General features: G+C 51.1%; 2 protein-coding genes across 8 annotated transcripts in view; one reads left to right on the top strand and one right to left on the bottom strand.

Annotated features, from left to right (window-relative positions):
- NRG2 (neuregulin 2) overlaps positions 1–3,854 on the top strand; it is an 85,959-nt gene extending 82,105 nt beyond the window's left edge. For all 7 annotated transcript variants that reach the window (XM_050979728.1, XM_050979732.1, XM_050979729.1 and 4 more), the window contains one exon: positions 1,469–3,854. In XM_050979728.1, the coding sequence (XP_050835685.1) occupies positions 1,469–2,126 (658 nt within the window). In that variant the 3' untranslated portion in view covers positions 2,127–3,854. The remainder of the gene's footprint in view (positions 1–1,468) is intronic.
- A 3,778-nt stretch (positions 3,855–7,632) lies between these two features.
- The window catches only part of PSD2 (pleckstrin and Sec7 domain containing 2), a 34,867-nt gene continuing 29,685 nt past the window's right edge, over positions 7,633–12,814 (bottom strand). The window contains exons 12-14 of the mRNA XM_018915656.3: positions 12,072–12,216; positions 10,896–11,039; positions 7,633–9,357 (exon numbers count right to left, since the gene is read on the bottom strand). Coding sequence (XP_018771201.2) covers positions 9,151–9,357; positions 10,896–11,039; positions 12,072–12,216 — 496 coding nt within the window. The 3' untranslated portion in view covers positions 7,633–9,150. The remainder of the gene's footprint in view (positions 9,358–10,895; positions 11,040–12,071; positions 12,217–12,814) is intronic.

Consider the following 12,814-nt stretch of genomic DNA (forward strand, 5'->3'; position numbering starts at 1 on the left):
CACATCTCCACCCTTGTTCCAGCCCTTTGCAGGTGGCCATGAGTGACTCTTGGTGGCCACATTGCCCCTCTCTGGCAGTTCCCTTTCAAGGCAGTGGAACTTACCCATGGGGCAAAGGAGAAAGGCAGCATCTCCTGCTCTCATTCCTGTCCCTAGACCATTCAGGCAGACTGACCCAGCTCCTGTGGAGATCTCATGCATCACAAAACACATGAGTAAAAACGCCTGGGTGAGTGAGAGAGCCTGGGCAGGTGGAATTGGGCAGAGATATCACTGGGAATATCAAGAGGAAACAAGATCTGCTCCTTAGAAAGAGGTGGTGCTGAAGAAAGGGTTAGAGAGAGGGGCTAGACCAGACCTGAGTGACCACACTGATGTTTTCACTAGAGCAGATGAAAGTGGTAGATGGGTTTTTGGATGGCTTTTTGAGACACGAGATTTTTGCTAAGTCAGAGAAAGCAATGCCCAGGGCTTCCCCATCTGTGGCCTGAGCAGGAAGAGGGAATTCCAGGGACCTTCCTCAGAGACAAGCCTGGCAGCTCCAGAGGGAACAGAAAGCAGCTGTCAGGCAGATGAGAGGCAGTGAAGCCATGACTCAGCCTGCTGGGAGATGCTGCAGGGTTTGCAGTGATGCAGAGTGGGAATTGTGCACCGAGTCCCTCGGGAGAAGCAGTTTGGGGGATACCCAGCACATGCTGCCCATTGAAGCCGGCAGCTCAGCCTCCCTTGGCACAGCAGTGCAAGGTCCCTCCAGCTGATTCCCCAGGAGAACCTCCATGAGCAGGTTCACTGGAGGCCATTGTATTGCACTAAATTGTTTATTTAGTTGTTGTTTTGCACTGGGTTATTAGAGATTTGCACAGAGTAGTCTTTATACTGCACTGAACAGTTTATGTTGTATCATGTGGTTTGTTCTTCCCCCTCTCCTGTCACATGGTTTCTCCCTCACCCACCCCAGTCCCCAGTACTCCCTGATGGTCTCTTCCCTGGTCAGTCCTTCCCCCTGTCCCTCCCCACTTGTATCCCATTGGTTGTGGTCCTCCTCTGCGTCCCATTCCCAGGGTATAAATTCTCCCACCCTGAGTCCACGGCTTCTTGCCCACCTTGGAAATAAACACACCATGTAGGTTCCCGGGTGGGGAAGAGCACTTCCAGTCTTTTGCTTAGGTCTGCGTAAGACTGTGTGGGCTGGGGTCCATAGCTAGCCGCAGTGGACCCCAACAGCCCAGACACAGCTCTTACACGTGGCACCCCATGTGTTTGTCTCCCACGGCGGTCACAGACAGCATGCAGCTCCTGGTAATTCACATGCGTGGATTACGTTAGCTATTGGGACTCCCACCTTCCTCTGACTTCTTTGTTGCGTTCTGGTCTTACAGGAGGCCTCCTGGGTCCCTGGGCCAGGTGTTCAGCAAAGCTGGTGGTTTTTGGGCTGTTCGGTGTCCAAACAGAGGTGTTGCTTTTCCAGGTACGTGTCGGCCCTGACCACACCAGCACGCCTGTCGCCCGTTGACTTCCACTACTCGATGACCACGCAGGTGCCCACCTTCGAGATCACGTCCCCCAACTCGGCGCACGCCGTGTCCCTGCCGCCGGCAGCCCCCATCAGCTTCCGCGTGGAGGAGCAGCAGCCCCTCCTGCGGCGGTACCAGCTCCCCTTCCAGGACACGCAGAGGTACGACAGCTACTACCAAAGGAAGACCTACCTAAATGACAGCATGGGGAGCCTGCCCTCCAGCCCCTTCCGCATCACAGAGGACGACGAGTACGAGACGACGCAGGAGTACGTCACAGCGCTAGAGCAGCCAAAGAAAACAGCCAGCAGCAACAGGCGGTGGAAAAAATCCAAACTGAACGGGCACATCCCTCACAGAGCCAGAGCCGTCCGGGACTCCTTCTCCTTGAGCAGCGCCTCTTACAGCGAGTCTGACGAGGAGCTGGTGGCCGAGAGCACGCCGTTCCTAAGCACTCAGAACAATGAGGCGACGCACGCGGAGTCGCCGCCGCTGCACCGGCCGGGCGACAGCCGGACTCACTACTCGTGCCGCGGGCACAGCGCGCACGGCGACGGCGGCCGCGGCAGCCTGGCGCACGTGGCGCCCAAAGCGGACCCCGACCCTCTCTAGGCACCTCCCACGCTCCTGCATGGGCGACCCGCGTGGAGGAGGCCGAGAGGAGGGAGGCCGAGGGCGAGACAAAACCACACAAACCGCAGAACGAGACAGAACAAAAAAATAAAAATATTTTTATTTTATATAAAAGAGGGAAAAACAAAAAATATAACAAATAAAAATGTTTTATTTTCATTTTAGCAAAGTTGTCTTATAATAGCTAACGACAATGACTTTTTTATAGGGAATCTCTATTTATATGTAATGTCTTGATTTACAGCTTCCGAGAAAAAAAAAGTAAAAAAAAAAAAAAAAAAAGAAGAAGAAAAGAAAACAAACAATAAAGTTAAAAAAAAAGTGGGCCAATTTTTGACTACTTAAAAATAGAAAACAAAACTATCGTGGTGCCTTTTGCTGTATGCTAGTGCTGGGATTCATGCCGAGGATTCTGTTTCAGTAGCATTTTTAAGGTCATAGATTTTTGTTTGGGAGACAACCTGTCACAAGGGCGCTCTTCTGTTGGAAGAAAACAGCCTTGCCACTTTGCCCCGTACCCTGCTATTAATGATCCTATTCTTTAAAGTATTGTTTAAACACACATTAAGGACATGAGTGGGAGCATTTCCATTATCATGTCGAACGAGGATCTGTCTTGCCCTGTAAACTACTTGTATTTTTGCTTAAATCAGGAGAAAAAGAACCCAACAGCACTGTGCTGAAATGCAGAAATAACGTTTCTTTTGCCACACAGGTAGGAAGAGAAAACGAAATCGCGCAGCAGCAGCAGCCCTTACAATCTAGCTCTCAACCTTTGGCCATCTCACCGGTGGGTCTGGAGTGGGGTTGGCACAGATCTGTAGTGAAGCCAGGCAGACAGCCCTGTGCCCATGGTGGATCACACCTGTCACGTCCCCTTGAATCCGGGTGGCTGAGCCAGCCCCGTTCAGCCGCGGTGCCCGTGGCCGCCCCGGAGCCGTGCTGGCCGCGGCGTCCCTCGGCTGAGCGGTGCAGCCGTGGCTGGAGCTGTGGTGTCCTGGGTGACACCCTTGGCCAGGCTGCCGGGGGACACCCACAGGGTGGTCCCGTGGCACAGACGGCCGCGTGTCACCCTGGACACGGTGCCAGGCCATGTGCCCAGGGGTCAGCAGGACCCCGAGCGCTCTGGGCTCCGCTTGTCGCCGCTGCCGTGGCCGGGCAGGGCCCTGCTGGGGGACCCAGCGAGCGGATTGTCCCCACGGCCGTGCCAAGTGCTGTAAGGACAGTTGGTACCGTCACCTCCTGCCATCGGTGACGGACGTCGCGTCCCCAAACCCGGAGCAGCTCTGGCCGTCGGCTCTGTGGCGCAAAGAGACAGTCCTGCGTGTCCCGGCGGCAGAGCATCCCCCGTGGAAGTGCCCCCCTCTCCTCAGTTCTCTGCAGCAAACCTGTTTACATTGTAGCCTGACTTTTTTCTTTTTATATTTTTACTTCTGCATGTCCTTTGCATTTCAGATACTGTAGATTGGATGCATGGTGAAGCTGTGACTGAGAAGATAATACAACAATTGACAGTGTATTATTTCATTTAACTTTTAGCAATAAAGTAACTAAACCCTCTATTCCTCACCCGTGATGGGGTCAGATAGAAAACTCTGCTAATTTGTCATAAGATGATTGTCAAAGTTTGCTCTGGATTGTCTGAATGTCAGAACTCTTGACTGTTTAACACTTGAACATTTTTTATATTATAAATAAAATAAGAAATAACAAGCTGTGGGCTGCATTAATCTCAGGCCCTTTGGGGGGCAAATAGGGAGCTGTGACAGGCACCATACACGGAATCACAGACTGGTTGAGGCTGGAGGAGACTTCTTGCACGTTTCCTGCTCACCAGCTCACCCAGACTCAGCAGCCCAGGCCTGTGTCCAGTCAGGGTTTGAGTATCTTCAGGGATGGCAGCACCACAACTTCTTTGGGTAACCTCTGCCATTGTTCTGTCCCTCCTAAAGCAAAATCTTGTCTTCTTGTATTCAAACTGGCATTTTTATCTCAAAGTTTGCATACAGATTCATACTGTGTAGGCCTTCTATCAAATCCTGAACACTCTCTACAAAGCCATTTCCCACACAAACTGGATTTACTAATTCTTGATTTGGACCCTTTGCCTCATTTACTATTTTAGACCCATTGCCTCGTGTCCTGAACACTGCTGAGAAGAGTCCAGCTCCCTCTTTGTCACTGCCATCCGTTATTTATACACAAGGATAAGGCCCCCCTGACCCTTCTCCTCTCCAGGCTGGACAGTTCCAGCTCCCTCATCCCTTCCTCACACGAGAGATGCTCTGGTTCAGCAAGGATCCTTATGCCCATAAAGACCCATAAGTGGGTACTTTTCTCCTGGCATGGACATTTCACCTTCCCTGCAGGGCTCAGGAGTGGAGGCTCACTGAGGTGAGTGAATGCTGCCCACACATCTCTGGGGGTGCCATTCCTCCTCCAACTGCAGATCTGGAGATCCCCCTTCACTTGAACCATGCTAGTGTCCAGATGTGCCAAGAGTGGTCAGGATGATTGGCATGTGCTGTGACCTGGCACCTATTTAGTGACTTGAGTGAGGTGGAGATGTGTTGGGTCCAATCCTGGCAGTGCCGTGCTGCCATGCAGCACTGACCCACCCACAAAGTCCCTGGTTCAGCTCCTCCATGGGAAATCTGTGTCTCTGGCTATCCCACAGAGGGATTCACTGACAGTGTGGTGTGGGCACAGCAGCACAATCCCTGAGGTGGCACCCATGGCTCCACCCAGCTCAGAACTCACTCCCCTGTTCCTGCTTAGTGACATGAACAGGCATCCAAAAGCCCCAGCTGAACTCCACAAGAGAGGGATCTGTTACAGTGAGTCAATCCTATTGAAAGGGATAGGCTGGAACTGACTGATCTGGATGGAACTAGATGATTTTTAGTGCCCCTTCCAACCCAAATCGTTCTATAATTCTATGAATGCTCAGAGCTGTGAGAGAACTGCCCAGCCCTCACAGTGCTGCCCATGCTGGAGGCCAGGCTAAGCACCCCCACAGCCTGGCCTTCTCCTGCTCCAACTCCCCCAGGATGCCCACTGCCCTGGAGCTTACCCAGCTGTGTCACAGGCCATCCCAAACATTCATTGCCTGTTCTGTGAGACCTCCAGACAGACCAGAGGGCTCAGCACTTCACCCTGGATGAAGGCATCTCAGCACTGGTTTCCCAGAAGGCTAAAGGCTGAAGAACCCTGCCCTCCTGCCCATGTCACCCAACAAAAATGTTAGACCTGGGATAAAGGTGGTGGGGTCAAGTCCTGATTTGGGTGACATTTGCCTTTGGGCACATGGTGCCCCACATCTGTGCAGCCCCAAGCCTTGCTGGACCAAGGCAGCAGCGCAGCTCTCCACTCTCCTGTTCCTCTTGGGACATGCCCCAGATCCCCATTGCCTTTGATCCATCTCAGCTCCTCCAGTGGCTCCCAGAGCAAGGTGAGATGGACAGGAAAGGGCAGAGATGACCCCACCCCTTGGAAGGGACACGTGTGGATGATCACCAAGGCTGATCTCTGGGGAAACCAGGCACATGGAAGAGAGAGGTTGGGTGCCTTTGTCTTCCCAAAGCAGCCCCATCTCCCTGCCTGGCTCTCCTTGGGATCTGTGAGCTCCACTCATGGAGAAGCCCCCCCCAAGGCTGGCACAGCAGCATCTGCATTACAAGAAGGTCCAGCTCTTGGGTCTCCCTGCAGAACAATCATGTGGCCTCATCTCAGGGTGTGCTCAATGCAGCTGATCCCCACCAGGAATCTCTCTGGATCCCTTGGAGAGGAGCTGTGGGTTTGCCCTGCACAGGGGGATATCCCCCTGCTCTGTGGTTTGCAGGGATCTGTGATATCCTGCATCTGCTGAGACACCAGTAACTCTGAGCCATGGCAGCCTCAGGATTCTTTGTGGTGATTTTTTTGTTAAACGTGCCCCTTGATTCCCATAATTGTGTTCTATATTTAGAGGCAGTAACGCTACTTCAATTTTCTCTCCAATTGCCTCTGAAGGAAGCCTGCATCTCTCTTTTTTTTCCCTGGCTGGTTTATTTTTAGACTCCTCATTTCCAGCCGTGCGTGCTCCTAGGGTTTTGCCGTAAATATTTTACAGCAATTTTCACAGGTGGGGGAGCCACCAGAGCCTCCTGACAGCTCTCCTCTGCATGCATGGTGCCTTTAGTGCCCTTCCCAGAGGGCAAGGAGTTGCTTTCCTGACACAGATGGGAGGCACAAGCAGGGGACGAGTGCTGGATCCTGGCTTTGGGGTCACAAAGTCTCCCCGAAAAAGAAGTCCCTAAAGGGACTGTGGTTGTGTGCAGGGCAAGTGGCCTGGCAGGGAGGTCAGGCTGAACCACCACTGCCAGGTGAGGTTGTGTGAGACCCAAAGCAGTCGTGGTGCCTGCTGGAGGGGCTGGCACTGCCTGGGGATGTGCAGAAAGTGCATCTGAGTGATGTGAAGCCGTGATGTGGCTGCCTAATTCCTCTGAGATGCTGCTCTTCCCTGTTAGTGGTGGGTACCTGGGTCCTTGACCTCCAAGAAGGGAGCAAAGGGATGAAAAAAATCCATTTTCTTCCAAGTCACAAGCTGAGGCTGTTGATTGGTCAACAAGGCATTTTTGGCTCTGCCCTCATGTAGGTAAGATGCTCTCAAGACATTTTTATGCACCTGTGATCCACCTGTATCAGGACTTGTGCAGGAGGCAAACTGCAGGTACTCAGCAAGAGCAAGTTTAATACCCTGAGCTGTCTCACCAAGTGTTGTCTGACATCAGCTGAGTCTCTTTCCTGCTGCCCAGAGGAGACTTTGAAATCTTTCTTTTCTCTGCATCCCAGCTGAGGATGGCAGACTGGTACCTTCAGCCAGGGGGCTGAGCTGCTCTTGGTGGCAGCTCAAACACACTGGAGATGTCACTGCATCTGGAAGGGAGGCTCAGAAAGGGAAGACTGAAATACAAAATATTACCTGGGATTTTGGAGACAAGGAGTTGGGCCCCCGGACTTCCACTGTGAGAGTCTCAGCACCAGACACTTCATGCGAGCAGGAACATCTTGGGGGTCTCCAGTGCAGGAATGTCTGTAATACCTGGCACAAAAGCAAGGATGCCTTGGAGGAACAGCCACAGACTCCTCTGGGTACCGTTGTGAGAACATCTCCAGTCACAATGCAGGGCTTGGTATCTTTCTGCTCCCATAAATCTCTAGGCTGTATGTGGCTGGACACACCTGGGATGCAGGAAGAGGGAAGAGATACTTCAATGTGCTCCCAAAGCAGCCCATCTATCCACACCTGCTCCAGGGCCATCCAAGAGCATGGGTGGGCTGGTACACACTTGGGGAAAGGAATCCATGTTTTCTGATGCTGTCTGTCCATAGGATCCTGGCTTCTCTGCATCAGGTGCTGGTGCATATCTGAATCAGCCTGACCTTCTGGTGCTGTGAAATCTGGGATCAATCCAGCACACGGTGGAACGATGCTTCAGATCAATTCTCTTTACCAACAGATTCAGTTTTATTGTTATTCTTTTTTTACATGATTCTTAGTGCATCATTTCAAATAAACTATCAAACTGTACAAAGAAACAGAGATAAAAGAAGAGGCGATAAAGTTGAGAAGAGGTTTTTAGTGTCATGAACCATCATGGAAAACAGTAGTCCATAGGCTCTCAAACATTGAAGGTCCAAATAAATCTTATTTTGTTTGTTTAAAAAATGCTGCAAAATATAAACGATAAATGACTGTAATTAGCAGCTACAAGATCCTTCAAAACTGGAACTTGATTACTGTGAACACACCTAGGGGAAAGAAAAGCGATCTGAGATAAAGGATCAAACGAAACAGTGAAATAAATAAAGTGTGGGAGGACAGTCGTGGCATTGAAATGCAGAGGAGTCACTTCAGCACAACAGTAAATCATTGGACCACAGACAGCAGAAAGGAACAGAAACACAATTCCCACTTAAAAGAGTACAGCATGTGCATTGCAGGATGGAGGAATACAGCAGGGATGGGCAGGGGGATCACTCCTGCTCACAAAGGTTCCACTGGAGCTTGCACACAGCTCCAGTTGTGCCTCAAACCCAGAGTGGTGGGTCCCCTGGTCGCCAAACTGGCAGCCACTGGGGCAGTTTGTCTGAATAAGCAGGAATGGGAGAGCGATGTTTCACAGCAAAGCCAGGTGGGATTTCCATTCGAATAAAAAAAGGAGAAAAAAGAAACAAAAAAGATACACAGCTATTCCATTTTTTTTAGAACATCTTGGTGGGCTGGTCAGACCCTCCACATCCCTAGTGTCTTCCCCAGGCAGCTTGCCTTCACTTGCACACTGAGGTTAAAAACCCAGGTTAAAGTTTCCTTATATATATATATTTATTTATATATATTCATATGTATATATATATATATATATATAAAAAGGGTAAGGTGACAGAGAACCCTTCAGGCTTCTCCTGCCAGGGGCAGGTGACATTCCCACGTGGCCATGCTGAAGGCGCCTCTCGCCCGCTCGGTGACCAGCTCACGACACCCGTCCTGTCACGCCGTGCTCCTCGTGGGGCAGGGATGTGCCCCTGCCACCCTGTGCCCTTCTCTGGGAGCGCTGGTGGTGCCACAGACGTCATCTCAGCTCAGTTTCCTGCACTGCCAGCGACTGTGACCATGAACCACTGGGGATCCAGGGAGGGAAGGAGAGAGACCGGGCTGGTGGAGGAAAGAGCAACCCAGCCCTTGAAGAACCAGCATATCCCTTTGTTGTGCAGGCTGCAGCAGGAGGGAAAGAAAAGCCACTGGTGCAGTTGGGAATGAAGAAGAGATGATGCTGAAATGCCAGAGCATTGTCAGAGAGTGTCAACTAAAGCTTTTCTGATTTCTTTCACTAGAGCAATCCCCATGTCATACATGTCTACAGTTTTGCTCATATAACTTCCTAAGTAAAATTGTGCTCATCAATCTAAGTCCAGGAGCGCAGAGCATCGCCGGTTCATCCCGCCGTGCACATGTTCCTTGTTAAGTGTTCTGCTCCAAAATGTCCTTTTCTGCCTTACAGCTGAGGGACATGTGCCCTTGGCTCAAGGAAGGGCTGGAGTGCGTCTTCCGCAAAGCGATGTCGTCGGCTTCCACCTTGAAGAAACTGGTCTCGATCCTCTCCAGGTCATCTGTCCCCACTTTGATCTTCATGCACAGCAGGTTGATGTACGTTTCATAGCGGCTCTTCTGCAGGGAAAGAGGGAACAGAGAGCCTGGGAACAGGGACAGGCCATGGTGTGTGTGGCACGCAGGAACAATTCCATCAGCTAGTGCAGGAAAACCCATCCCATGCCATCACTAATCACGCCCCACAAATTCAACCCCAGCACATTGCCTGGTCTGTGCAAAGACTGATTGTTTGAAGGTCTGAGGAGAAAGGTGGGTCTGGGTCTGTCTAGGACTCTCCAGTTGCTTTTACAGGTCTTGGCTGCCACTGTGATTGTATAAGGAGGATACTGGGGGCAAAATGAGACCAACAGACCTGCTGCTTCCTGATTTAGGAGCTCACCTTGATTGGTTAAAATACTGCTGCTTGTCATTGTTTCCATCCAGTGGTTCAGTTATTGCTGCTGAGTTGTGCCCCCAGTGCTCTTCACAGAGCAGAGGATAAAGGGAGGCATCCTCTCTGCCTGGATCCTCTGTTCCAATGCTAGATGGGATCTTTTTGAGGGCTTGTGTAATACCCATCCTTTCTCTTAACATTTCAGAAGCAGCCTGTGCTGGCTTCTTTGTCAGCACAAAGAAACAAGCATTTCTGGAGCACATCTCATAAGACAGATGAGATGAATTATGCCCTGGAAGTGCCAGCTTCTCCTTGAAGACTGAAAAGGCAGCCCAGAGAAAAGCTCAGACAGAGACTTCTCTGCAGGCATCCAAAACCAGAGGCTGGAAAAAGGGAGGCAGCAGCAACTATTTGGAAAGTTGGTACAAAGACAAGGGAACCAGCAGCTGGGAGCTGTGGCTTTGGAGAATCAGGCTGGGTGTTACACAAAAGGATGGTGCAGCCCTGGCATGAGGGAGGTGGGATATTTCCATCCTTAGTGATTACTGGGGCTCGGCCACTAAATGGCACACTCAGTCTGGGCTAAGACTAGGAATATTCCTGCTGGAAGCAAGACTAGAGGCCTCCAGCAGTCCCTTCCCACTGACACCTATATGGCATGAACCACATCTTCTGCTTAACTCTCACTGGAACAAAGTGCCACGTTTCTCCCACAATTAAATGCTTCTTAGACTTTACAGGGAGTTAAAACTTATGTACATGGATCCTCAAAGGGTCTGTAATCAGCTGTAACACTGGGTTTGGCTTTATTTACAAAAATGGTTGCAGCGAAACAGGATTAATTCTCCCAGGGATTCCCTTTGCTTTTTATTGATGTTGCTGAAAAAGACTGAGTCACAGTGAGAGCTGAACCAGTCTCGTACTTGGGACCTGAGGAAATGTCAAAATTTGGCACAGTAAAGGAAGACTTTCTTTCTCTTGTCAGTTTTTCCCTCCCCTGGTTAGAAATCAGAAAGGGAAAGAAATGGCTCTTTTTTCTTTTTTCAGCTTCAGTGCAAAACAGTGAGGCTTGCTGCTGCCCCAAGACCCCCATCCAGTTGGGAGCCCTTGTCCTCCTCTCTCCTCTCACTCTCTCCCAGACTCACAGCACCCACTCTGGAGTTCTGCTCTCCTCAATCAGCCAAGGTACCATTTATCACAGAAAAGATGAAAGTTCCTTTACCTCAAATATTAGGTAATGTTCTTTGAGTCTGTATTCCTCAGCCTCTTTTGACTTGAGGCTCTTCTCTACAGGATGTAATTTATGCTCTGCTAATTCGTCTGCAATCTGCTTCATTTTATTTTCATGAGACCTCAGCTGTTCCTCCTGCCGAGAGAAGCGTGTCAGGTATGAAAACGTGGAGTGCAGCACCCGCGTGCTCCGCCTGCCTGTGCCTGGGGGAACTCTCTCTGCAAGGGCTGAGCTCAGCCACTGTGCTGGAGCCAAAGGTGTGCTGTGCACTTGCAAATCCATCTGATAAGGAGCAGCTCAAACACAGGTACTGGAGTAAGAGCAAAGCTCACCTATCTCAAGTGCCAAGAGTGGATTTCTTTGGCACTGAGGCATCTTTGGCATCATAAGCACAGAATGCTCCTGTAACATGCATCCTGTACCAGCCAGGCAGCAGCAGTGCTGTCCCACGAGCTGCTCATCCTGCTCTTTTCAGAGACAGAAGTACCCTCCCCATCTGGGCTCTGACAAAGGTGACCATCTGGCCACATCTCTCTCAGCAGACAGCAGCTGTGCCTCTGCCCTGACATTTCAGGCTGTCCCCTCCTTTGCTGGGGCGCAGTGGCAGTGTGTCCCTACTTTTTGGAAGTGCTAAGGCACGTTGGGCCTTCCCTGGAAAGGGAAACGAAAGCCACTCTTTGGATGGCAGCTGCTCTTGGTTAGCTGAGCCTGGTGCACTGTGCCCCCTTGTTTCCAAAGCTTTCCCTATGGACTGGAACTCAGACATCCCTTTTGTCTGTGGGTTTTGAACTCCAGAAACAAGAAGGTGCCATGATATAAACCTGGGCTGTTGGGCTCTGCAGCACCAACTCTGGAGCTATTCTGCTGTTTCCACTCCAGCAACAGGAAGGTGCTGGGATGTGATGGGCAAAAAACAATGAACAAGCTAGAACCAACAGGCAGGTGTGTGCATAGGGCTGTTTATAGCCATTGCAAAAGGAGCACTGGCCACAGGCCAGAATTTTCCACATCTGTCCAAGCTGCCCACCCCACTCCCCTGTTCCTGCACTGAGCACCTGAGTGTGTCCATCAGGCAGGAACAGGGAGAGCTGCAGATGGGCTCACCCTGGGCTGAAGGGCTTGCTGAGCACTGGGCACCCCTCCAGCACTCCTTCTCTCACACATTACCTGGCACAGCTTGGTCATGGATGAAGGCAGGAGCGGGCGGCAGAACTTCTTCATGGAGCAGATTGCAGCTGGGAAGGCTGGAGCAGAGAAAATGGCAGCAACAAGGTTGATCCTCAGGATCCAGGAGAGCATTTCTTCCTTGCTTCTGTTATGGAGGAGGGGAGAAGAGAAGAGAGTCTGTAAATACTCTTGAACCAGGACCAGACAACAGCTGACAAGAGCCCTGGAGCCACCCACGCTCAGGAAGGCCATCGGTGGCCTTGCTTTGGTGCCACTTCTGTGCCAGGTTATGAACGGGGGAAGCACTGTCTAACTGGCTCCTCTGCAGTGCCCCGATGATCTCAGGGCTGCTGTCTGCCTCTCCAAGCCAGGGCAGTCCTGCCCTCCTCATCAGCTCTGGCTGCATTCCTGAGGAGCTGTGGAGAGGCCAGAGCCAAGGATGTTCAGCTCTTAGGAGAGCGAGAGCCACACAGCAGAGGTTCCACAGAGCAGGATGTCATTTCTGCCATTTGTGAGACACTGCCCAAGGTCCTTCATCAAATCTGTCCAGACACTGCTCCCCCAACCCTTCAAGTGGGTGTTTGCTGCACAAATTAGTACCCCAGCCCCACAAACAGCCTCACCTCCCTCAGCAGAAGACATGAAAAACGTAAGACAGAAGATGACTTCATCACACTTGACACTTACTAACACCATAACTTTCCTCAGCAATGGACTCAGGTAAAACATCTACCCTGGCTGGG

This window comes from Serinus canaria, chromosome 13 (genome assembly GCF_022539315.1).
Source record: "Serinus canaria isolate serCan28SL12 chromosome 13, serCan2020, whole genome shotgun sequence".
NCBI classification, from domain to species: Eukaryota; Metazoa; Chordata; class Aves; order Passeriformes; family Fringillidae; genus Serinus; species Serinus canaria.